General features: G+C 35.4%; 1 protein-coding gene across 1 annotated transcript in view; it reads right to left on the reverse strand.

The window, feature by feature from the left end:
* Window positions 1-27,958, reverse strand: part of TBC1D5 (TBC1 domain family member 5) — a 293,599-nt gene that overhangs the window by 50,782 nt on the left and 214,859 nt on the right. Inside the window, exons 13-15 of the mRNA XM_052695951.1 lie at window positions 23,097-23,239; window positions 17,172-17,278; window positions 1,701-1,786 (exon numbers count right to left, since the gene is read on the reverse strand). Coding sequence (XP_052551911.1) covers window positions 1,701-1,786; window positions 17,172-17,278; window positions 23,097-23,239 — 336 coding nt within the window. The remainder of the gene's footprint in view (window positions 1-1,700; window positions 1,787-17,171; window positions 17,279-23,096; window positions 23,240-27,958) is intronic.

Here is a 27,958-nt window from a genome sequence, read left to right on the forward strand (position 1 = left end):
GCAGTTCCTAATACCTTCATGTGACTGAGCTCTGATCTGAGACAGCTGCTAAAAGAGCAGCTCAGAACACATACACGTAAGTGAAAAATGAACAGTGGTGCTGTATGTAGTACTTGTTGAGATGTAGTCTTAACAAAAGTATCCGTAAGTAAAATTCAGTGTGTGATTTCTCTGAATTGCAGCTTCAGAAAATGAACAATAGCAAGGTGTTAGAGCTCTGGAAAAGGTATATAAATCTACAGTGAAGTTCAGGAAAAGAAGAACAATGTATTCTTACTGTTTAAATGTCTGATATATTAACACAAAGGATGATTACAGCCATTAAACATGGATCAATGTCTACATTTTAGCCATCTGAATGTACCAGACGTGCACAACAATTACAAGAAAAATGCTGATTGATTATGTTGTAGAGTTATCAGCAGATGCATTTAAAAGTAAGGCCTCAGTTTAAAAATATGAATATCAAGGAGAGTGAATTCCATCTACAAAGCAAACAATTTTGTTCCATCACAATAAGCATCATTGACCTTGACTATGAATGGTGTATTTTTAAACTAGCAGTGGGAAGATGATTCAATCTCTGCAGTTTTTTGCTAAGACAAAAATGTTTTGTTTTAAGCAAGCCTTATGCAAAGGCATTTCTATCTTCAGAGAGTAGCCATTATGAGTGATGAGAGAAAAAATTTATGAATGTGACAGATTAAAAGGTCTTATATATGACAAAATAAGCAATACATGCTAGAGAGTTGTAAAGATATTTTAAATATATTACTGAATCTGTGGAATTAAAGATTAAAAAGACCTGGCAGCTTATCTAACCCATTTCTCTGCCTACTGATGAAACATCTCCTAAGGTCACATCTTCCTATTTTCTCTTTAGTCCAATCTTGACCATATTTACCATGTCTGACCTAGTCTAAATAGTTCTGTGCTGAGACAGATTTCTCTGAGTTACTCCTCTATGTGAACTATTCCAAGCAATATCTCCTGTGCACAATCAACAGATTTAATGGTCATTTCTTTCCTTAGAATTTAAGTTTCCAACAAGTGTCATTCTAGGTTGGGATTTGTGATTTTTTTTTCCTTTTTTTTTTTTTTTTCTTTTTCTTTTTGTAAAGTCTTGAAACCATTAAAAATTAAATAAATGTGATAGAGTGCAATACTTTTTGTCAACCAAGGACAAGGTGTCAGCCACCAACACTGACTCTTTGGCTATCACGCTGGGTACCACTAGACTATTCATCAACAGACAGAATTGTATTGATAGAAGCCATTTCTGAAAAAAAAAGTGAGAAAGGGATGCTGCAAAAGGGTTCAGTAAAAATTAATTCAAACTGGATTTACATTTAGTTAACTCATATAGCTTCTGTTACATTGATACTACAGTTTGGAATTAGATGCGCTGTTGGAAGTAGCTCAGCTACAGAATTCATGTTGGCTGAATGCTTTACCCCCTGCTTTTAGTAAAATGTGCCACTGTGTAACTTAGCCTTAAAACAAAAAGCCAGTGAGCTGACCAATTATCATGTAACCTTAATTATTCTTAAAAGAAAGGGAAAGATTCAAAATAAATGTCATGGACTAAACACACAATTTTAGCACTGCTTATGTAACTCTCATTTGGGATGAGTGACTTACGAAACATTTTATTTATGTAATATATTAGTTCAGTGAAAACATCTTCAGAAATAGCTTACCGAGTTTTATTCATCAAGTCTGCTCCACGCGCTTTGTAATAATCTAAATTTTGTTGGAACTGATGAGTCACTGGTCTTGGATTTTTCTAAAAAAAAATTGAAAAAAAAAATAGCATTATGTATCCTTCAAAGAAAGCATACTGTAATGGATCTTTTTTTTTTTTTTTCTGAAAGATTTAAAGTCGAGACAAGAAATTTGTTTATTAAAGATTACCAATTTAAAGCATAATTTATTTTCTCAAGATCTTGTTTTCTAAGGGCAGTAATGCTAGTTACATAAAATGCAGCCTTAAAAACCTTAGAATAATACCGAATGTTAGTGGCAAGCCCTCTCTTCACTAACAGAAATCAGTTTCATATGAGGAAGGCACTGCTGGCTGCTGTGATAGCACTTCTAAGTAAAGCAGAAGTACTGTAGGGCAAAGTTCAGACACAGATGTAATTTATTCCTTTATCTCAGGTGCAGAATGCTACCATCTCTAGGCTAAAATGACGTGATTTTAAAGAAAATGATAACACTGAGGACAAAGCAGCGCTTACATGTTGCAATAACTGCATACAAGTGCGAATCTTAAGCGAAGCAGCAAGACTGGCCGAGCACTGCCACTAGATGGCACGCGGAGACTTTCTAAATTTCTCCCTACCCAAAACTGAGGCCACAAAGAAAGCACAGTTCTCCTGTAACAACATTTTTGTAATTGATACTGAAAGCAGAAGCTATTCAAAAGTGTCTGTCACAATAAAACTGGAGCCCACTGCCTCCAGTGCTTGTGAGAACACCTCTGGAGATGGTATTTTGATGACTACGTGAAGAGGCGTGAATGCAGTACTTGCATAAAGAGTTCTGACTGAACTAGTGCAACCTGAAGGATGTTATTTGGAAGTTATTATTTTAATGGAAATATTTTAAAGTAAAAATTACATGCATATGGTTCAAACCAAAACCAGCAGAGACTTAGAGAGTCCCTGCATACGCAAGCATGAATTGGAGAAGAAATTCACTGCAATGATCAAATATACTGCCTAAAACACATGTAAACACTTTCTGATTATTTGCTTCAAAGATTTGATCATCCATAGGCTGTTGCCTTACATTCTGATCTGCCTTCTTAACTCTTGTTAATAGTAAATATAGTTTTAATGAACTATGCAATGACCTGTCTGAAATAGTTGTTCACAGTTGAAAGCACATTACATTCTTCATGGAGTTATTCACACACTGTGTCCTAAATCTCCTAATTTCATTTTATGCTGTAGTATCCATCTCCCTCCTTTCCCCATGGAACTCCAGATAAATTTCTTTTCTCAAAAGCCTTCTTATTTTTGGAAGAGGTATAGTTGCATTTTAAAGACCAAACTACTGCATGTGCACAATAGGAGACAGGAGTATGTAAGGAGGTGGTAGGTTTCAAAGGCCAGGATAATTTCTGGGGTCAAACTTAAAGCTGGGAATTTCCAGATTCCTTCAAGTAGCCAGACTTAATCTTGTATGACAGGTCTCGTTTCCTTTATTTGGAAACACATTAAACAATTTAAAAATATATCCTGTTTGTAATGTTCAAAACGAAACAAAGCTAAAAGCTATTAGACAAGCATTAAAAACATTCTCATCTATTCTACCACCCACATTGTAATGGGTGCCGTACATTTTTCTTCCCTTGATATAAAAACAATATTTGCATAACTCTACCCATTCATATGGCTTGTAAGTCAGTCCTCATCAACTGACAGCAATAACAATGAATCAGCTTTAGTTACTATTGCTCTACTTTGGTAATTCAATGCATTTCTATGATAATCAAATCCAAACTGACGTGAGGAGGATAACTGATGGTTCTGTGACTACTCTGCAAGCAATCAGTGTAACTTTTCTCCTGTGAATTAAATAACTTTCCTTCATGTGACTTGATGCCCATTTCCACAAGGTACATGAACACAAGATCAATAGAAAAGATAGTACTTTTAATTCCAAGGGAAGCCCTTTGAAAAACTCACATTACCAGTTGCTACTTTGTTTTGCAGTGTGACCAGTAACTCAATATTTATTCTAAACTTGGCAAAACTGGTGGAATTTGCTATCTGCCACCCCACAAACAAACAAACAAATAAACAGAAAACTGTTTAAAAGAGGAAAAGATCATATGAACAGTTTCTTGAAACATATTTATGCAGAAATGATGAGTAATTCAAGACACGAACGGCTGATCTACTATCTAAGCATTTAAAGACATTAATAGGAATAATGAGCTAACTCGAATATATGAATGAGGCTCAAGCATTACTTTCACAAGGGACTATTTAAATTCCTATGAGGTTTAAAGATTTCAAAGGAAGAGGCAGTTTAAATTACTGTTACATGCAGTGAAAAAAATGCCTTAAAAAAAAAAAGATACTGGAAAAACATTAGAAATGCAAGGCAGTGAATACCAAGCTGCTGCTGAAAACCATTTTGTAACACAGTGAAGTTATCCATATAGGAAAGTACAGTATTAAAAACAAATCAACACAAACATCTGACATACATGTTAGCAGATCAGTATCTGCTCAGTACTACCACAGAAATGCTAAAAGTTCTGAAAATAGCACTTTAGGGAGCAAAAAAATATGACTTTATGAGGTTTATGATATTTATATTATTATATTATTGCATTACGATATATTATTAATAATATAAATTAGTATATATTATGTTATTATTGTTATTAACCTTTAAATTGTATATTTTAATCAAGCCATTAGGTTAAATGTAAGAAACAAAAACCTGCAGTTACATCTCTTCCTTATGAATTTTCCATTAATTCCCATCTAAACATGCAGTTTCAGCTACCCTCTACATTACATGCCATATATTAGAAAAGAAGATTAAACAAATTTATTTACTGCAAAACATAGCTTTGTTGTCTAAAATATTCACAGAAACAGCATCCTTTTCCTTACATACTGCAATTTAGAATGATACTATTTATATTTTTAATTACTTAGGCTAGTAAACTTTTCCTTTTTATTCCCCAATTTATGTAATTATTTTGACAAATTCCTCAGATGAAATATTTTTCCTTAAGAGGAAAGTCTTGTTTAAATGACAGTGAAATCAACCCTTCGAATTACTAAATTGTTGAAATAAATTGCGTGAGGGCATTAAACAGATTAACACATTCAGTTTTTTTTTTTCCTTTCTAAGGGAAACAGTGCAGAAATACTAGAGAAAAGCTGCCTGTGCCAGTACTACAAATCCCTCTTCCCACATCCATCTTTGGTAGCAGTCTGCTGGCTTTATAATTCTTCTGTTCTTACATTTCTACCTAAAGTAAGCTTAAAGTGGTAGAAACAGCCACACTCATACTTTTAGAGGAATCACACACTAAATACAGATACAGAAGCGCATGTAGGCACAAGTGCAGTTTTGGACTTCAAAGTTTTCAAAACAACATACATGTATAGTTTTTTTGTATGTCTTTTAAGCATGTATTAGCCACAGCTCCAATTGAAAAGATATCTAAGTATGTTTCAGGTATTTTAGGTACACCGGACTCCATCCTAATATTAGAATACAGAGCCTTATTTAGAGGTTGTAACTGTACTTCTCCAAACACACATAAAGCTAGTGGGGAGTTGCTGGGGACCTTCTGCATTGCTTTATGGGAGAAGGGCTGGAGTTCACCCATACCCATACCCATACCCATACCCATACCCATACCCATACCCATACCCATACCCATACCCATACCCATACCCATACCCATACCCATACCCATACCCATACCCATACCCATACCCATACCCATACCCATACCCATACCCATACCCATACCCATACCCACTCTTTTCCCAGGTGAAGGAGCTGAGGACAGGGTCAGAATCCCACGGAATGCAGTAGGAATTCCTTAAACTCGCAGAAACTGCTGAAAAACTCTCAAAACTCCCATCTGTGAGGGGCTGTGCTTTGTACACTTAAAATCTCCAGTATTGCCCCTTCCATTATGGGCCTCCAGGGACATACTGCATAAGATTGTCCACAGAGCTGTGCGAAACCATTCATGGGCACACTGCTCTTGCAGTGCACTGGGGAAACCACGCTATGCTGTAACGTAACATTTAACCATTTGAATATACGTTATTTGCAGAAGCTTCCATGCAGGTGCCAGTGGAGGATTGTACTCAACGTTATTTTCTTTGTCTAGGTGTTTCCTTTTCACCCTTTCTTGCATATTAACAGAAAAAAAAAAAAAATCTAATCTAATTCTGCACAAAATCGGAAGGCCCGGAATAAGAGAGACAACAATGAAAAAAGATTTTCAATATGTCTGATGAAAAATGAGGCTTATTTCAGTTGAACATGCTATTGCCTCAATGCCGAGGGAAAAGCACTTGTCATTAGAGAAATGAATTGCTCAGCTGTTTATAAGCAGAAAGCTCTGGGGGAATTTCCAGGGGCCCAAAACACAGAGCATCGCAGGGTTACACAAACATATGTTGCAGGTGTTTTAGGGTAGACAGGTGGGAAAACCTCAACTACTGAAAAATTCTCCACTTAATAGATTGTATCTGAAACCAGATAACCTACATGTAATAGAGGAAAAAACAAACAGAATAGCAACGGTGAATTACACATCCGCACAGCAATAGTCTCGCTGAAATAATTATCTCACCAGAGCCAAACGGGACTTTTCTTTTTTTTTTTTTTTAAGCAGTTTCTCTCAGTATATTAAACAAATGCTTACACATCTTTTCATTTTTTTTCTTCTAAATGAATAATATTTTAAGCCTAGAACAAAGAACAAACTGAATTAAACATATACAAAAAAGAGAAAGATCAAATGTTGCCTTTTTTATTTAAAACATATTTTTAGGGAGACACTTTGTTCCTTTTTCTCTTCTTTACTTATAGTAGAATATTATTTTTTTTATAATCCTCACACAGGCTAAATATTTCTGTATTAAAATTATTTTTTCCCCCTTTCATTTGTTTCTAATTGAATTTGGAGGAACACCTGACCCTACATTCAGTAACGAAGAAGGGGTCTGCAAAGGTATACCTTTTACACTTACACCACCTGTACTTGTTTCTTAAATAAAAGAGACAAAAACAAGGGAAAAATTGGTCAGGGAACAGAGGTAGAATACAGCAACTTAGACATGGATAAGCATCTTTGCATTTTGTTCAGTTCTGCAGCAGTTTTTCACTGATAATTCACTGATAATTAATATGAACTGCATACTAATAATTACTTAATAGCCTAGCTGCAGTGAGAATTTAACTTTTCCTCTTTTTATTTGTTTGTCAGTTATCCAAGAATCTGACTCCACTCAAAGACTTGACTTACAGGGTATAAGCAATAGCTTCACATTACATAAACAGGACAAAATATTTCATATACTAACCATAAAGCCATCCCAAACTCTAGAGCACCCAAAGCATATGCTACTCCCAAAACAAAACTCTCATCTTTCTCCTCCTAGCTATTAATTCTCTGGAATGAACAATTTGTTGAAGCACAAAAGGTACTCCATCACCCACTACAAACCACAGAGTTAAGTACTTACTAGAAAGAACCAAACAACTGAGGCATTAGAGGACATAATGTGCCAATTTTAAAGTGGTTCAATGCCAATGGTTAAATATTATCCAAGACATAGGCTGACAGTCTGCATCTATCAGCCCTAGATATGATAGTAGAACAGCATGGAAAATATCATGCACAGAAATAATAAAGAACTTTCTTTAATCACAGGAGTCAGGAGATCTGTACACTAATACTGACTTTGGCACAGAAACACCATAATTCTCAAACTGGGAATAATACTTCCTGATTACATTTTTCAGAAAGATGCTGTGGGTCTCAGTTGCAGAACTTGTTATTTACAATGCAATAACAGCATGAAGAATTATCATATTTAATTGCTTATGAAGAAAAATTAGGGAGAAATTTCTGAAATAAGAAAAAATCGCAGAAAGAACTGAGAAGGAAAAAATTCTGCTAATTGTGTCAAGGCAGGAAGAAACCCCTGAACTCTGATCAATCTGAAATAAATTATCTCCAGTTTTGTTCCGTGACAGCCCTTCATCCCCCTGGCAACTAGAAAATTCAAATACCAGGATGATATTTTAAATACTGTGCATTATGGTCTGTTTTTAACATCACGTACACATACTTTCTCTCACATGGGCATTCTATGACAACAGATATAGAAATGAAGAAATGACAAGCGAGATTTAAAAATACTTCAGTGACTTGACTGAAAGAAATTTTTTTTCTAGTTGCCTGTTTAAGATCCTTGTCCTATCTCACTCAAAAGCCTGTTTGTTTTTTTTTCCATTTATCATTTTACACTGTATTGCATTTGGTACACCAAATCAATCCATATCAGCTTTTATTGATATTCCATACAAAAAGACTCCAACTTGCCAATGCTCAAGTTCATAACCTGCGTAAAATCCCTGTCTTGCATAAACAGAATCACTTAAGTATATTTTAAATCTGCCTCTTAATCATCATCTACTTTTCAACCGAACCCTAGGTTTTAAGAAATAAATTAACTAAATAGTGAGATATAAATCTGACAGCGCTCAGCCTTACCCCATGACAGATTTACACACTGGCATCTTGCAGCCCCGTGTGGTTAGAACAAGAGTTTTACAACTGTGGAGGAAAGATCCAGGCTTTTCAAGAGAACACACAGCGAGCCTTGCTTTAAACCCTGGAATGTTCCAAATTATGATATTTAAAATATGACATCTTTATGTACAGAAAAGCTACCATATTATGGTTTTATTGGCACTCGTTTTGGACAACCTGCGTAACTCACTGATGGTTTTGTGAGGAATGCAGTTATCCTAGGCTTATACCGATAAAACCCTTGTTAACCACACTTTCAGTATTATGTCTTCCAGACACATGCTTGTACACAAATCTCACACACCTGAAAAAAAAAAAAAAAAAAAAAAAGAAGTTTCTTTGGTTATGTCTGCCACATGGAAAAGAAACTGAATAATTTATGTTCTATGCATAAGATGCCAAGTAAAGCACTTGAAACCAGTCCCCTAGGGAGTGAAGAAGGCTTTTTCAAAGAGCCTCATGCACACAACACCATAGAAGGAATACAACATTGGTGTCCTTTCCTCTAAAACAGAAGGGACTTGCTAAGTTCCTGGTGCTGTGGGATAAGCAATTTGTTTCATTTTGTGATTCCAGCAATGAAGGGGCACGGGAGAGCCATTTTTACCACTCTGCTTCCTAAGTAAGACCAAGAAACTTACCTTAATTCTCTAAATCTAATTTTCCATAAAAACTGTTGGCAAAGGAGAGTCTACACCATTTGCACTTCTATCTTGAAAATATTTTGTTCTTTTAAAAGTGCTTTACAATACAAACAGATTCAATCAAATAACTTCTGTACAGGACAATTAATAACATAAGCTGTGTCAATACACCATCAATATATCCATATTTATATCAGAAGAGATTGAACTTAAATTCCATCCTACTTGACTAGATATGACTCAGTAGCTAATCTTCCATAGATTATTGGAAGATTATGAATCTATTTTTATATAACTCACAGTTTGTGTTTTGCAATTTTAGTCAAAGAAACAAATTATGATACAGAGAACTTTTGATTAGGTAGAGTCAGAGTGCTTTAAGTGCTTCCTTTTGACAAACTACCTTGCAAACTAGAAGTGATTAATTGAATTGTCAGTTTGCACACAAGAACCATAATCACCTCTCTCTAACACTGTTAAATACATTTTAATGTTGTAATTTTATAGATATATCATTACTCTTTAGGAGAGGGTCAGTAGCTTCATATGACTTTTTAAACAGAAGCAAACCAATCATCTGAAAGAAGCAGCCCCAAGAAATTCACGTGCAGTAAGTTTTATTGGTAACAAGAGTAATTAAGAGCTTAAAACGCTTCTACTCCTTACTTTAACATAAAATATAATCGGAATTGCTTTTACTTTGCTACTAAGGGTATTGCTTTGCTCAAAGAGAAGGAACTATTTGAAGTTTCAGCTTCCAAATAGAATTTTCTCTTCCAACTTGTCTTTTGAAAAGATTTTTATACTACATGACTGAGCTTATGAATTCCCAGTGAATATTAATGGGAACACTTATCAACACAGAAGAACAATTCCTTTCCCATTTCCAAATTTTTCCTCCGTCAGCCCTCTGGATGAACATGATGTTGCCACAGCTCTTGCTTTCTGTTGCTAATAGAGAAGACTCCTTCATAAAAGAGCTATTTATGAAATCTGAAAAGAAGGTTAAAAAATACACTTTTTTCCCCCTCATGTTTGCAATTGGTTGTGCTGACTGACCAGCAACTGCCATGACTATTTATAGAATAATGGCTGTTACTTGCTATTCTATACAGCATGATCATGTATTTGCTTGAATTCCAGTCAATGGCAGAAACAGTAGTTTCTGACTCACCTTTTGGTGTCTCCTGTGAAAGATTATACACTTCCTATGGGCACAGAAATTGCCAAGCATACCACCATCAACCTCACTGTCCTCCAGACCAGCAGCTTGCATCATCAGTGAAAACAACTACATGAACATGCCCTCCTTGCTGAATATATTTTCATTTTCAGAAGTAGATTGCAGTGGTGTTCACTTGGCCCTATGTATAGCTGGGATGAGTGCTTTATTTCTGCATCATCTTATCTGTAACACAGCTCAACTACGAGACATGTCACTGTAAAGAAACTTAGCTTTGTCTTGCATTATTTCCCTCAATTTTTTCCATACATTTAAGAGCAATGGTTGTTTAACTTTAATTAATATAATTCTTGTGAGTTCTTATCTACATAACTGGCCTCTGTATACAACACTAACAAGAGAGTGATGCTTTAACCAGCAGTGTCTTTGGCAATTGAAAACACCAGCTTTCTCCTTAGAGTGATGACTACTATGTTATGTATGAAATTGAAGAACAAGGAAGATTTTGAAGGATTTCTCATGCACAAATGACTAATGAACTACTTACTTTCCAGGAATTTTTTTCTGAAAGCATTACTTATGACACACATGATACTTTGAAGATAGTGACTATTTCATAGTGGGTTGATTAAATGGTTAACTTTTTTGGAGAGATTGGAATATAGAGAGATTGCAGTTGGATTGTTCCCCTGAGAAGGGCAACAAAGCTGGTAAGTGGTCTGGAACACAAATTTTATGGGGAGAGGCTGAAGGAACTGAGATTGTTCAGTCTGGAGGAGACTCAGGAAAGACTTTATTGCTCTCTACAACTCCCTGAAAGGAGGTTGGAAGGAGTACTCACAAATTGTGTCACGGGATGTTGAAGTTGGATATTAGGAAAAAATTATTATCTGAAAGAGCAGTGAGTTACTGCAATAGGCTGCCCAGGGAAGTGGTGGAGACACGGCCCCTGGAGGTGTTCAAGGAAAGGAGAGACGTAGTACTTAGGGACATAGTTTAGTGGGCAATATTGGAGATAGGTGAACAGTCTGCCTAGATGATCACAGAGGTCTTTCCCAACCCTAATGATTCTATGACTCTATGAATTAACATTGAGACAGATGAAAAAGTTACTGTTCTATGAGTACTGAACACAAAAGTTTTTTTTTTGTATTTTAAAAAACATAGGTACAATGGGAACAGGTTTTCAAACAACTGTACAAAAACAAAGAGGATTTTTAATCCACGGTAAACTATTTTTATGTGGTACTATAGCAACAGTTATACCAAGTAATTTATCATTAAACTCATAGCTGCTTGTCATATTTTATTCTCTTAATGAAACACAATAACTTTTCAAATGGAAAGCAAAACTTTCTGAATTCAAGAGCAGAAAGAATAAGTTAATAAATATATAAAATATATGCAGTACTGAAGTTGTATAGGCCTTCATTAGAAAGCCTACCATGCAGTTAAAGAAAAAAATCTCCATTTATTCAAAAGGAAGTGTTTAAATTATATTTAACCTTGTAGCTGCAAATTGGGAAATAAGACCATCAGAATACTTAGGTTCACCACAAGGAACATAATGTGGTTGTAAAACCAGATCCTGACACATTTTCATTAAGATCTATCTATTAAACATCCAAGACTTTAATCTTTCAGACATTAAGGGAAACAGAAGTTCACTGTGTAATGCCACTGAATCACTAAAAGAAAATGCATTTGTCTGTTTCTCCTAATTCTCTCTTCCAAAATGAAAAGACACGTATTAAACTGTACTGCAACACATCATTTCCTTTACCAGTCACAGTCCCTGTGAAAGTGACTCTCATTAAAAGCACAGCTGACCTTACTCATATCAGCATCTCACATTACTTTGAGATACTCATCATCCCAGGCTGACTCAACCTCCTCAAACTCCTGACGTATTGTTGCGAATCTCCTGAAAAATAAGTCACGTTCTTTATGATAGGAAAAAAAAAAAAAAAGAAAAAAAAAAGAAAAAGGGAAAATAAATCATTTGTTCAGCCCTCCCTTCTTCTTTTGGTACTCTGACAAAATGGACTAACCACCCCATGCAGTACCTTTCTGAGTTGGTAGGAATTAATGAGCTGCTAATGTCCAAAACCTGCCAGATTCTAACTTCTGATTGGCTGAAATCTGGTCATTAAAGAGAGGTAATTAATGCCAGATTGCATAAACAATGCTAACAAACAAACAAAACAACCTCAAACCTGTTTTTCTCCTGCCACAAACAGCGAAACAAACAACACTGACATAACGGCAGCTTTCAAAGGCCAGTTGCAGCTCTGCAGCAGCACCTCAGTTAATGAGTGTATAGAAAAGGATCCATCTGAAGAAGAAAGTGAAACTCAACAGCCTTTCAGGCACATGAAACTAGCTTGGAGAAAACTCTGAGACGGTGGCAGCTACTTAAGAAGAAAATTCAGCTGAAAATTCATGCACAAAGAAAGAGTTCAGTTCAAAATTTCAGTAATATGTTTCCCCCTTGTCATTTACTGCTCAGATTTTGAAGTGTTAAAAACTGGAATGTAAATTCTCTGACTGATCATTATAGAATGATCATAACCATAAATTGTTGCTTAAGTTTTCTGTCAGTCCCTGTAACTTCAGTCATGATGAGGTAATACAACTTATTTTAAATGTCATGGGTTTACTTCGAATTTAATAGTCTGTAAAACTTCTGTCACCATTTTCAATGTCAGCAAATACCTCAAAATACAGTGTTGAAAAAATAGCAGCAGCAGTAATAATAATATTACTAGCATAAGTAACAATTTCCACTGACCAAATACAGCCCCTTTCTTTCTCTCTTTTTAAAATCAATGGCTTATGATAAGCAGTGTCTCCATTGAATAAAACTCCTAACAAGCTTGTTTAACAGTGTAATTCACTATGTTAAAATATCTGAAAGCAAACATATTTGACAAAATACTAAGAATACAGTACACTTTCAGACAAAGGATGGTTGTCAGGCTCTTAGTATGTAATGTGAAATGGAAATATTCTGCGCTGTGCTTTAGATTTGTAATAAGTCATTGTGATAAGGTTAACGCTTCAACACAGAACAACATAGAAATAAGCACACCCAAAGATGAAAATTACTTTGCTTATGTTGCTGTATTAGAATTTTATTTGCTAAAGGGTGAAAACAGATTTGCAAAATTCACAGTTAACTTAAAACAATAGTTTTAAACCTTTTATTCCTAGCCCTGGCTGCCTTCAGGAAGGAAAGAACATCTGGTTATTTAAGGAACACAATATGTTCACATTTTCTATGACTTTTGTTTCTAATTGGGTTTTTTAATTTTTTTTTATTTGAACAACTTTAGTTAGAACTATGTTTTTTAATCACTTTATATTTTTCTGCTGCCCTATCTCTGTATATCTACTTCTTAATTTTGCAGATTTTGCTTTGAAAATTAACAGTACTCAATGGTTTAGATATGTGGAAAAAAATTGAAAATATATAATGGAATATTAAATACAGAGATATACACCTTCAGAAGAAAACCTAGCTTTATTTTCTCGTTTCACATAAGCATACTTACAAAACTCCATTCCTTCATGAGGAGCTCGACTTCAAGATTTGAAAGGACAGTAATTTCACACAATAAACTTTCATATAAATAATTGAGGTAATGACCTGTTCAAAGAGTAGAGATGTGAAACAAACACTCTGCTAAGCAGGTTAACAATATCACCCTATCTGAAGACAACAATTCTGATTTGAGATTTTCATTAATTGAGATTAAATTCAATTGTTGTACACTGACCCATACTCAAAGCTATAAAATCAGTCTTTCAACCCACCTATCAGAGACAGGTGTGTTTACTTGCTTCCAGCTATTATATAACTCTGTATTTCCTTTCAATGGTACTGGAATAGACTGGGGATGTAGAACTGGCAATGTCCTCCTAGCCCAACTGCCAACCAGGGTCCACTAAGTCAAAAGCAGAGCTGCTGTAAGGGCAAGTACAAAACATTTCATACTACAGTTATTACTGGATTTTGCTAAGATTTCTGGTGAAGTTTGATTCCACAGAAGGTCAGGAAATGTTATTTGTTCATCTGTAAGAAAAAAAATGGTCTCATTTTCTTCTGATAATTAGGTTTTCTCCTAGCGAGGTCTGCATTGCAATGCAGCAAACAAAAAATGCTGGGTCCATCAAGCCACAGTTTACCTTTCCTGATAATCTACAAGGCAAATAAGTAAGGTGAAGTTATCGGTTATGACAGATGAAGAAAACAGAAGCAGAAATAACAGACTGTATCAGAGGAGCAATTTCTGATTATCTCCAGAATCAGAAGCTATGGATAGGAATGCCACATGAAGAAGTCCACATGAACTACTTCACAACCTATGAGAGACCTACTTCTCAAAAAAACCTCTCAGTTTTATGTTTGTGCCATCACCCAAAGATAACATTTACTAACAAACCTTTAAAAGGCAGATTGCTATTTACACCTATCCATGATTCCTCTACTGCATTTCCTGCCTAGCCGCGAATCCAAGCTCCAAGGCGCAGAGAGCAAACTTGCCTCAGATATTTGGAATGACACTTAACATACTTGTTATGTTCAACAAATAATGAAATAAGCCACTGGACTATGCAACAATATCCCACTTCACACATTAAAAATCAAGCACAATCCTGGAAGATATACAATACAGAACAATTCAGTTCTGGCTCAAAAGATGGAAATTGCACCAAACTAAATGTAATTTCTCATTAGAAGCTAGAAGTGGTTGATGGAGAAATGTGCAGGAAAACATCAAAGAAGGAAGAAAAATCATTAAGCAATGAATTTGCTAATCATCGCTTACAAGTTACACTACTGACTAAAATCTCCTTGTCTTTTTTTGCAATCTCCTTTTATCTGCTCAGGGAATAAAGGCAAACTGAATTATCTTTATGCAGAAAACAAAAAAAAGGTATTCTAATTTTCCCACTTACACTGGTACATAATCCGTGTACTGATTTTTAACTCCTGCAGCACCCATGATGTCTTGTTGAGTCTTCCCTTTCATTCTCACTAATGAAAAATTTTGACAGACTGGGAAAATGTTTATAAGTAGTTCTTGGACCACACAGAATAACAAGCCACAGTAGACAGACTCCCATTTCAGAAATATGTTGGGTTAAGCCAGCATATGCTTAGAGACACATAAGTGAAACTTTAAATTACATCTCGAGAAAGATTAAAAAAAAACCACAGGTACTTGTTACTGCATTGGAAATATACTTCCCTCTCTGACCAGAAGGTAATTTTTCATTTAGAGAAATCTTTTTGAATAGAAAACCTTCCTTCCTTATTAAAGGAAGTCCAAACTTGTTAATATAGTCTAAACCCAAAAACCCAGTGTAAAATGAGAAGCAGCTATGAATTCCTTTGGGCTGTCTATTCTGCGGAAATCCTAGCTTTCTAATCTTTAGAGTATTTCCCAAACAGCTAAGTAGAGCTCAGAAAGGAGGAACATTTGCACAAAAGAGTGTTAATGGCTTATTCACCTGACTGAAGGGAGAACTATCTGAAAGACACAATAAGGTCCTACACCCATCATTTCTCTGAAAGTGATTTTAGGCACATCTGAGAATGTGAATTATTAGGATGCCAAGGTCTTATGAGCCTGACAATTTCACTCTGCTTCAGACAAGAGAGTGAGAAGCAGAACAGTGATCAAACTTATTTCATAGGATACCGGAGGCTTACTTTGGACCATTTTGCTGGTTGTATAGCTTGTATACTGCCTAGGATACTTTGGAAGACAGTTGAATAATTAGTAATTTTTCTTCCTTTTAACATATTCCTTTGCTAAACAGCAGATTACGTACGGATTGAGCACAATATCTCAGCACAATTTCCCTCCCTCTATGTCTTTCCTCTAAAAAATAGTTCTATCTTGTTTTGCTCATGAAGTACTTAAATAAATGCTGGCAGTTTGATTTCACAGACTGCTGCCTAAATCTTAAGAAAAATTCTTGAGATCTAACATTAAAAACTTTCTTACACACTTAAAAGATGATATATTTCTCGTCATGAAAGAAATCTTTATGCCCGAGAGGAATGAAGAAAACAGCTGTAAAGAAAGCAGCTGTAAAGAAAGCTGATTTCTGCAAAAAACTGATACAGAAACAAAGAGACAATTTTTTTCTTAATCCACAAAAGTGTAAACATTGGTATTGAATGAAATTTTGCAGAAAACAGTCAGAGTGCAGAAGTGCTGAATTTTTCACTTTCAAAGGTGACTTGAATCAGAAGATGAGGGGAATCAAACTTTACACTGGCAGCTTACTAATGGGACATGCTCAAAGACACTTCAAAACCAGTAGCACAAATTCTGCTGTCTGCCAAAAATCTGAATATTGAAAAGAATATCAAGTGCGACTTTGCCTCACACACTTTGTCTACTATATTGTGGATACTGAACATGTATAATAACCATGTACATATGCATGCCCTTCTAAATCAGCAAATAGTTAATCAATTTTGTAATATAGTTGAGTGTATCACAAACTTTAAATTTATAAATTCATATTTTTTATTTCTGTGAATCTTTTCAGGTTGTTAACAATGGATACTCATTTTTAATTGAAAGTCATCACATAACATATTATATATTGTACGTGGGCAGTGTTTTAAGGATTAACAGTGATTCATCTGTAGACATCTCAAAAAAAAGTTTTTAGTTACTAGGATTAATATATAAAATACCAGTTTCCCTCAAAAGTGTACTCTGATGAAATACGTCTGTGCAGAATACCAAGCAAAGGAGCATAAACACCTGCACTTACCTGAGCTCCTGTAGAAGTTTAATGCATTAACAGGACAGAATTCTTTTAAGAGTAAAGAAACTTTATTTCATTCTTGTTTATCAGCCCCCTTCTTCAGCTTGTCAAGGAAAAAGAAACGTAAAACTATAGTCTACCCAACAAAATATAAGTTGTTATTAATGTCACAGCATTCAGAACATTCTATTAAAGAGATTCATTTCCCATGTTTACAGATCCAGCCTCTCACCTTTGGATCTCGAAGGAAAAGTGCTCTTAGGATAAGGGAGTGAACGTCTCCAATAGGAGGGTAATGCATCAGAAGTCCCAGACAGGTCTGATAATTACTTGATATCACTACAATGAAAGTGAAAAAAGCAAAATATTATTATGTTATTCCCTGTAAATTCATGACAGTTCAAATGTAGCTGCCTTTTCCCTCACAAAGACTCCAAATTCAAGCAGAGCTCAGACTAAAAGATGATACTGTATTACCACGCCCTTTGACTTACACTTGATCCAATATCATTAGGGTATAAAAAAAAATTGCATTATCATTAAATCTACGATTGACTGTATTTCACAGACCTTTATATTAGGATTCACTTCCAGATTTAGGTGCCTAAATTTAGACACTTCTTTGTAAGGTGTGCATGGAAACTCAGTCAGAGCCAGTGGAGGTGGGGGAAACTGGCAAAAAAAGCCAGGTCAGTGGAGGTACAAAACCAAAAGTGGACACTGGCTTTTCAACCACTCACTTGTGGATGTTATATCCAGAGGTGTTAATATGTGAGGTCCTGCTTACATGGCAACTTTTTCCCGTTCTGATAATTCTTTGCTGAAATATATTTTATCGTATTCTTATGCACATAGACAGATATACGCACTCACACATGTAATCGCACATTCATATGCAAATATAAACTGAGGTAAACAACTCCCCTGTTTTCTAGTAAATCAAAAAACTTTTTATGGAATGTTAAGTACAAAGGGAAAAGGTTAGATTTGCATTTCAGAAATACTTAGAATGAAAATACACTGTAAACATTAAGAAGAATTTTTTACTTATTTAGAAATTATTAGGAAGTTGATTTCATATGAAGCTAAGTATATTCTATACAGTTCTTTGCTTGTCACTGTCATCTTCTGTTTCTTTCTTTTTCTTTTTTTTTTTTTTTCTCCAAATCAATCTCATTATGAGTGCAATTATTAAAGACATCTTTTCAGGCAGGTCTGTGTAAACTACTTCATTTCTTTTGCACCATCTAAATCCAGGCAATCCATCTGCCACAGCTGTCAAAGCAATGCCTGTTACTGCTGCTTGCACTGTGCAATATAAAGACAGACTCAAACGCTAATAATTATAATGAAATTTTTAACAGACTACTATTCTGAGAACTTTAGTTGTAACAAGAAATACTTCTAATCAGGCTTCCACACCAGAAAAGATCTTGCAAACATAGACTTATTTTGAATCAATAAAAGGCAAAATAAATGATTGTTCTGTGGACAGAGAGATTTAAATGCTTTACATTTTTTTCTTTCATGTGAATAAGCCTCATATCCTCCCATACCTTTCCTCCCTCAACAAGAGGATTACGGGGAAAAGATGCAGGACTGGGCAAAATGAATAATTATAATCTGTGTAGGGAACCACTTTATCATCTTCATTTCCGTTGCTGATCCGACAGCTTGTAATTTCATACATCTGCTTTCATTTGTAAAGCACTCACTTATCCTACTCATTCTTTATCTGTTCTGCCTGTTCTTTTCCTATCCTTTGTTTTTCTTGTTCATATTCAGGTACCAGTTTTTTTTCTTCTTGAAGTCACAGAGTAGCATAATGAACACAATACAATGGTCTCAGTCAGAGATCTTTCAGAGGCGCATAATACCAGCAACACATATTACACAACCAATCCAATTCTCCCGTGTAAATCAAATTTCAGATACTGTACTACAGTTATGATTATACCTTTTTACCAAAGCAAATAAAAATACTGACAATGGATAGCACATAATGCGTACTTTTATAAATGACAGGAATTAAAACCAATACATTTCTGTTTTGAGCATGTCAGTACATGTTCTATTTTGCAACGGAAAATTGATTAAATTATTCTTCCTTTATTTATCCTGGAAGAGTTATTTGCTGTCGCACTGATACAGAGAAAATTAAATATTAAAAAATCTGATTTTTTTTAATGGCACAGACTTGAACCCTGAAAAAAAACTGATATTTTCAAACAGAAGGCACTTACTCTATTAATTTTTTGAAATGGAGAATAGAGAAACAATTGAACAATTTAAAAAAAAAAACAACAACTTTTATGTCACCAACTTAGTCCCCTATGCTCCCTAAAAGATCAGTTTTAAAATGAATCCTTGCCACCACTGATATGTTTAAAAAACTCGGACCTTAATGAGGAAGGCCTGCTAACTTCTATTTCATTGTTAGGGATTTTCTCATACATTCAGTTCTTCCTTTTTCATGTAGAAATTGTTGCAGAAAAGAATATCACTGCTAGTGCTCTATTTGCTGGATAATATTGGGTTAAAGGGATTACTTTGCTGAAACACCTATTGGTATCCTTCTTCATTTCAAGAGTGAACTATCTTTGGCTTTTAAGGACGAAACGTTTGATATTATCAAAGAAAGTGGCAACGTTCTTAAAAATCATGCAGAAAATAGCAGATAAAAAATCCAACCCTCTCCTTTTCTGTAAATGAAGAGTTAAAAGGATTTCTGAGAATCAAACCCAGGACGAAGTTTCTGGAGGAAGACTCTACAATACCAATTTCTCCTGTCTCAGCCATAGCTGGATGGTGCTACTGCACAGGGTGAAAGACCATCTACTGCTTTGTCATATAAGCTTGATGGTTGCCACTCTGTGCTTGTCTTTCACTCAACATCTTTGCAAGAGTCACATCTGGATTCAACTCACACTGTGAAAACCAGTTATCACTTTGCCAGAGAAAAATGTGATTGGTATTTCTAGGGAAAGCAGCAGAGAAACTCCTGTGATAGAAAAAGCAACCTTATTGCCTTTTGATTAATATTTGCTACGCAGTGCCCAGAAGAACATTAAGTTGCTTTCTCTTCTCTGCTTTATAAAGACTGACTTTTCACTATTGGTCCAATAATCATTATTGGATGCAAGCACCAGTCAAAAAAGTGGAAAACTAACTGTACTTGTCCTCAATCAAGCCCTAATTTACTGCCACCTGTCATTTGTTCAGAGTTTCACGTCTGATGCTGCCAATCCTGTATGAAGATGACTTCCTAACCCAGGAATGGTGTGACTACTTTCCCCTGCTGCTTCACGCATTGCTATGTTCTATTTAGTAGACCTAAATTGAGTTAAACATAGATTATGTGAACATCTTGCACTATAACAAAAATAACAAATCAACTCCTCTAAGAAGAGGCTATGGTTCCTTTATTTCTCTTAAAATATTCAGGGTGCTTTTAGGTAAGAAAAAGTATATGCTAATAATGCTCATAACTAGTCTTTCTTATCAAGTGGGAACGTGATAGAAGTATACTTATTCAAACACTCATCAGTCAAAATTAGATTCTTGAAGGGAAGGTAAGTATATAAAATACATACACATTCTTTGCACTGAGCTCTCCTTTCAATTCTGATTTCATGAACAACTAACTGCTCACGTTCAGTCCATATCAGTGAAAAATTAGTAACACACTCATTTAGATTTGACACACTTTTAAACAAAGGTGCTTTTCTTCCAAAGAATCCAAGGAAATAATTTATTAAAACTCACCAGTAGTTTGGTACATGACTGGACACTTGGTTTGTGAGGATTACCACTGCAAGAATAAAGCTCTGCATGGATACAGATGTTAAACAGAACAGAGCTGTTCACAGAACGGCTGTATACATCACTACATATCGGCAGTCTTTAAAACAATCAAGTCATTTCAACTATGTTTTGTGTATGCACAGTAATCAAGCAATCAAAACGTTACACTCTCATTAAATAAGACATAACTTGTGTAACAGAATTTTAAAATATAATAATAATAAAAAAGAAATATATAGCAGATAAGCTACTTTCTTAAAACCATGTTCTTGTCAATACAATAAGAAAACCAAAAAAGATCCAGCAATTCCTAAACCAGCTACTTCTTCCCCAGTCCCCACTGTGCTGGTAGAAAAGCATCTGCATCACTTTTAAACTCTCAAATGCTTTCAGTAATTTATTATTATTATGGCTTATGTTTGATATTTTTTGTAACGTAATTTCTTAAGATTTACATTGCTATTTTCATTGTTTCACTGTTTTTAAATTGAAAGTTTACAGATGGCTTATGTATAGAAGATCAATATCATGGTGGATTTTGAGCTAACATTTCCTTTCAGCGAATGAAGTTTTTAGAAACTTATTTGAGAATGTTTTTAAAAATGTTACAACAGAACTTTGAACTCCACCTCAGCTCAAATATTAATATAAATAAAAGGGAAAACAGAAACAAAAATCTTTACAGATAGGTAAGGAAAGTTGACTTTTATAAAGTCAAGAAATCTCTGAATTTGGAGTTAACAATATATTCAACTTTACAACACTTCTGATAGGGTATTTTTTGTTTCCCCAACCTACTAAGCTTAGAGTAACTGATTAAATCCAACTATGGAAAGAAACAATATTAGCTGTCCTGATGAGATATCTTTGCCTACCATCCAAGCAAATGTACTCACTGTTAAAGCCATTTGCTACTTTATTTATTAAAGCTGGGATTTCAGAGAAAAGAGGGAGACTGATTTCATACCGATGCCTGGAATACATTTTTAGCTTACTTTTTTAGTTACCTCATACCGATACTTGTGTGTCAGCACGAGAAAGCAAAACAAAACAACTCCAAAACAATCTTCTCTCCTCTAGGAGAGACAGAGTGCTTACAAATATATTTCTAAAGTGTTTTTAAAGAGAAATGATGGCACAAAATAAAATGCTGATGTTAAGAAATATTTTTACATGTATCTGCATCATATAACTATACCAAAATTTTAAGGATTATTTCAGTTTACTGCATAAAGGAGACTGAAATTTCAGACATAATGATTTGGAATTACATAATCCTGAAACAGAACTATTTATTTTGAAATCTCTTTGCTGAATTAAGCATCCACTTCTTTTAGAAGAATGTAAAGCAGCTCTATATGCTAAATGTTTATTAAAAGGCAACAAAAAAAACCCCACATGAAGTTCTATGGCAGGCAATGAAATGACAGTATGTGTAAAGTAAATGCATGTTATATTTTCAAGATTGGACCCTAAAATAGGAACCACAGAAGCTGAAAACTTTATGTGTCCTAGAATACAAAATTGTGTCAAATATGTGACCTTGTTAGAAGCTAAAATTTACAGATTGTATATAATTAACACTGAACAGCATGCTAAAGAATTCATATATTTAATGACAGACATGCATCTGACTGCAAAACACATACTTTGCTGCGGCAAACTCATACATAGAATTCTCTGCAAAATATGATGAGGCATAAGTACAAATCTTTTAAATAATATATCTTCTTTCTCTCATTCACAGTTACATACACTAGTGACATTTTTGGGATTTCCTTTAGCTCACCTTCATGCATTTTTTGCTCATCAGCAGCCTTTAAGAACTCACCTTAGCACATAATTTCATGTATGATTAAATACAATAAAACTAATTAATCAGTTTTTTGAAGACACCACTCTTGGATAAAATACAAGTATTTTGTAATTGTTACTCATCTTTGCACACAGATTTCCTCCAAGATATAACCTGGAAAATTATGAGTCACTGCCTTATGCATTTTCACAGAACAGCAAAAGATGCATCTCCAGCATCAGAGGCTTTACTCAATTCATCAGCTTTGTCAGAAGGTGGAGCTCTATACATACCTGAGTCAATTCCCACACACAGTCTGCAACTCCATAGAAAAACACAGAACTACCCAGAAAACAAACCTGCATTTAACTCTCAGATACAATTTATTTCGTAAACACAGCAGACTGCATCTGAAAACAAATGGCTCCTTTCATGGCATCTAAAAGTATTTTCAGTTTGTTAAAAAAATCACAATGAAATTTAGCATTTCTTGAGCCCTTTTTTTCTGCAAAAAATAGGTTGGCATTCTTAAAAGATCATGAGAAAAGTGATACTCACAGGCATCTCTAATATATAACAACATGGCTACAAAAATGTAGTCAACTAAATTCAGGGTGATACTGTCAGCAAATAGAGCGTCCCAGACAACAAGAAGGTCCTGGAGTGGGAATTCACGTCCAAAGAGCAGCCTTACCCACCGCCTGAAAAAAAGAAAAGACGTGAGTTGCACCCTTGCATTTTGACAAATATTGGGAAGGCAGTATATATACCACAGGATCAGCTACAATACAAAGTGTTTTACCAGCAAATTTTGCAAATTCGGAAGGTATATGAGAATTACTTAATTGTGTTTTTGGAAATATTATTGTATTTACATTATGGGAAGCAATACAGTACTGACTGTAGTGGTTTACTGATTACTCTTACATAGGTTAACCTTAAAAGAAATATCACACCAATTCCACATACTGTATTTTTGAGCAATTGATGTGATATTCTTTGAAGATGGAAGTAAGACCATGTCATGCAAGAATGGCCTGGAACAGGGAAGCTGCATGAAGCCAGTGGTTTCTAAAAGCCCTGAAAACCTCCGGCAAGTGAGAGCCAATTGAAGGCAGATGATAAACAACAGTGAAAATGGATCAGCCCACACTTGCTCTGAAGAGCCTTGCTCCCTTTTCGAAAGCAGTGTTTGCAGATCCATGAAAAATATGCTACAGATTCTTTTTTGACTAAACATAATTTAAATCTTTACCAGATTTAGTGATAATCTGCAAGTAGTCTACAGCATTAAGTCCTGATCATACCTCTGCTGTTTTCATAGAAAAAGGGGAAAATCTGTCTGACTAAGGCAACATTTGCTTGAGACTAGAAGACTGAGATGCAGAAGAAAATTTCTCAAGCTTTCTCATACGCAGTTCTGGCCCTTACACTGGCCTACTTGCTGACCTCAAGACAGGCACTTCCCTTTCCTATTCCAAAACAGAACCATTACTTTGGTATCTTTTTAGCTAGCAAGAATTATTTAAGGTTGCAATTGTAAAAGCTGCGAAGGAGTTAGTACATCAATCCTAGAATAATTATTATAAAATGGACTTAAAAATAATGAATTACGTTCATAGCTGGGATATGCAAATTTCTACTCAATGCAGAATCTGTTTACTCAGTGACAAAAACAGACTGATTGTGAATTTCTGCTAAGCAAATTGAGTCATTCTATAAAATTCACAAAACTTTCCAAAAAGGCAACTGGAAATTTCATGAAGATTAGTTTCACTTTTGAGGAATTGTGTTTAACCACTTTTGTACCAGAACTTGTTGTTTTAAGGCATCTATGGTTTTTTTTAATTTTTTTTTAAATTATTTTTTAATTTTTTTTTTCTGGTAATAAAAGTTCACTGCTGCATAAATGGATCTCAGCATGTCAGGTGAGGTGACAATCTGTACTCTCTTTCAATAGAGACTGAAAGCTACTGTTTTGTCAATTGAAGTTTTGTTCATTGAAACTATTATATGCTCTGCCATTGTGTATATAACCCATAAAAATGTCCATGTTACAGACATAGAGATCACTGCACAGAGTATTATTCCCAGCAAGAACGTTCCCTCTTAAAATTGAAAATAAGCAATTTCAAAAAACAGTCTTATCTAATTCTTATTATCTTCACATCCAACATTTACGTTCTAAGCTCTTGTAACTTCTTTTAGCATAGTAATTATAACAGCCACAATATTAGCTACGACAAAACCAAAACTCTGGTATTTGCTTCTCTGATCAAACCCTTTCCCTAGAAGGACATAATTTCAGGCTGCAGAATGCAAAGTCAAAAGACCAGTTAACAAAATGCAGGACTTATCTATTACAAGGGCTGCTCTGAAAGTGATGCATCTTATTTAACCACGTTGGCCCACAACATCAGAGGACGTTGGAAATGCGGCAGTAGAGGCTGAATCTTCCCACCAATATTCCCTTGCATTTTGTTGCTGTGCAACAGATGGCAGCAGAGGGGCAGTGTGACAGAGCAGCGTCTGACATGGAAGTGTGCATGAAGCAAAGATGTGGAACTGAATGCCTCCATGCAGAAAAAATGGCACCCGTTGACATTCATCGATGCTTGCTTAATATTTACACAGATCAAACAGTGGATGTGAGCACAGTGAAGCACTGGGTTGTGTTTCAGCAGTGGCAATAGCGAGCCACTGCTGCTGGTGCAAATTCTTGTAAAGCATGGCAAGCAGTCTCTTGTCTGTTGCTGATGAAAATGTAGAGATAATGGTGGCGACTGCGTTGAAAAATAGTCTTTTGTAGCTGATAATTAGTTCTATAAAAGAGTGCTACTGTACTCTTTGTATCTGCTGTATTTTCCATGGGAATAAATACAGGCATTACTTTTGGAGTGACCTGTGTACATTTAATACCATGTCAGCTGTAGCTAGGGGCCTTTACCACATAGCAGCATGTTACCCTACAGTGTCTAGCCCACAGGAGACTATTACCCTACAGTGACACAAACATTACCCAAACTCTGTGTGAAGCCTATTGCTTCCATTAACAACCTCTCCCACCTGTAAAACCACAACTTTAATGTTAAACAAACTGTTAGGAACAGAATTAGAGCTAAGCTTGAAGCATTCTAGCTGACTTTGCCTGCAACTAACCAGTTCTCACGCAGAAGCTTTGCTAGCCATCTAATACACTTCAAGGGAAAAAATACACCGCGGTGTAATGGGATTTGTTATTAGTCTTTTATTAGAAATCTCTTTTGCTTCTTTACTACTTCATTATGCAGTGTTAATCGTTTGTAGATGCAGGTTTATTCTGCTCAAGCAGAAGTCATTCTTTTTTTTTTCTCCTGCTTTTACACTTTCTCCTGGGAAAATTAATTCTCAGTCCCCAGAGGTATCATGTTTCACAGATGTAGGCTGCCAAAGAACAACTGGACTTCCTTTTGCAACCATAATATTATCGTTAATTATTTGAATGCTCCTGTCCTAAAGGGAGTATGCAACTCACTGTTCTAAATGCATATATACTAATTGCTCTCTCATTTTCTTTAGCAGTGTTTAGCTCTTAGCATCAATAAACCAAGGACTGTATTGCTTATGAACCATGCTATCACAGGACTTCAGTCAGCTTTTATATTCCAAAAAAAGGTTCTTAATTCCTTAAAGTAAGTGTCTGTACTGAAAAGCTCTCTTTCAAATGAACAGATTTCTATTGCTTTTACAAATATTTGCAGAGAATTTCAGAAACACTTAATAATTGCATTGGACACGGAAAGCTTTTTTTTTTTTCTGAGATTGCTGTCTGTGGTTTAATTATTGTTCTGTCCTGTTAATCTTGCCTTACATCTGTTACACCTGCAGACTGTGAGGCTCACACTAGTATATCTTTTATCGTGTGCTATCATACAATAATTCATATTTTACCAGACACCCTCAGCCATTAAAATCTGCAAAAGCACAGATTCTTTAAAGCCATAATATAGCAAGGTTCTACTCCCTACACTATAGCATATGTAACTGTATCTTCTACTTTTAATTTCTATATAATTAAAACAATATTCTCAAGACATCAGTAATTGCTGACAATAGATAATGATTCATTAATGGCCTTACATACAGAGAAAGCAGGAGAAAACTGTGCTCTAGTAAAGCCATTAAACTAGGCAATGATCCAGCTTCACCAGTTTTAACTTAAATCACAACCATACTGACTGGGACTTACCAGACTATTCTCCAAGCCTTGATAAAATTAACTTACTTTAACTACAGACAGCTTTTCTGTTGCATATATGTAGCTGGTTACCTTCTCTGTCTTTTCGGAGAAAATTCTTAAAAAAAATAAGTAAGAAATGGTTCCACACAAAGCATTTCAGAGAGCTTAGTAGGGGCATAGTTTGTCCTTTTATAAGAACAAAGCAGCACCAGAAAATCAGCAGGAGTCTGATAAACCACCATGCCAGGAGAGGCCAGGCATGGCCTGGGACATGCAGCTGCTCCGCATCCATTCTGCAGATACTTGTGAATGATTTTGTGCAGAAACCAGTGTTTGTCAATAAGTTGCCTAAAACCTTCTACTGTAAGAGTCTGTTTTCAGCCAGATATGCTTTTGTTAAATTTAGTATTCAGTACAATTCGCAACCTAAGCCTCTACTCATGGCTTGATTTTTTAATTCAGTAAAAAAAATAATTCTGCCCGTGCAAATTTTTTTTTTTCCCCAAACAGCTTGCTAAGATCTGAAGTGAAAATAATAAGGTCTCTGGTATTTCCTTTTGCTGTGCATATTAAAAACAAATAAAAATGCCCACATTCGATGCCTCCTCAGTTGATGCAAGCTTAGTAGAATGCAGGTATCCACAAGCATGTTCTCTTCCTAACTCACACCACTGCCATGCCTGTGCAGAATTCACCCTCCCGCCCTTCTCACCCCAATGCCCTGTGTAGGAAATGGCACTGGTGTGTGCTGCCCCCTACAGCGCCACCCCTTGCCATGGCTGGCACCACTCAATGCTGCACTGGAGGAGGATGCTGCAATCTGGTTTCCATTGCCTGCAGGGCTCAGGAGGGGAAGTCCTCTGGAGAAGGAGAGGATCAGTAGTATTTTGCAGGAAATCTTCTTTTTCAGTATAAGTTTTGCTGCTTTCTTTAAATAAGAAAATTAATTCAATGGATCAAGTATTGTAAGAAACACCATCTTATCAAAACTAAGCACTCAAAAGCTGAGAAATGCCAAAATTAACATCAGTTGTTTACTGACTGAGAAAATTACACGTAGGCTCTGTCTCTTTAAGCTCTGCCATGAATTATGTTCAAGCAAACATTTGTAGCCATCACAATTTACTATGGAAAGTCACGGTCAATAATTTAGGAGAAAGGGTAGCAGCACAGACTTCGGCTGTGATCTGCTTTTATAAAA

This window comes from Tympanuchus pallidicinctus, unplaced genomic scaffold (assembly GCF_026119805.1).
Source record: "Tympanuchus pallidicinctus isolate F22 unplaced genomic scaffold, pur_lepc_1.0 scaffold3, whole genome shotgun sequence".
Lineage (NCBI taxonomy): Eukaryota > Metazoa > Chordata > Aves > Galliformes > Phasianidae > Tympanuchus > Tympanuchus pallidicinctus.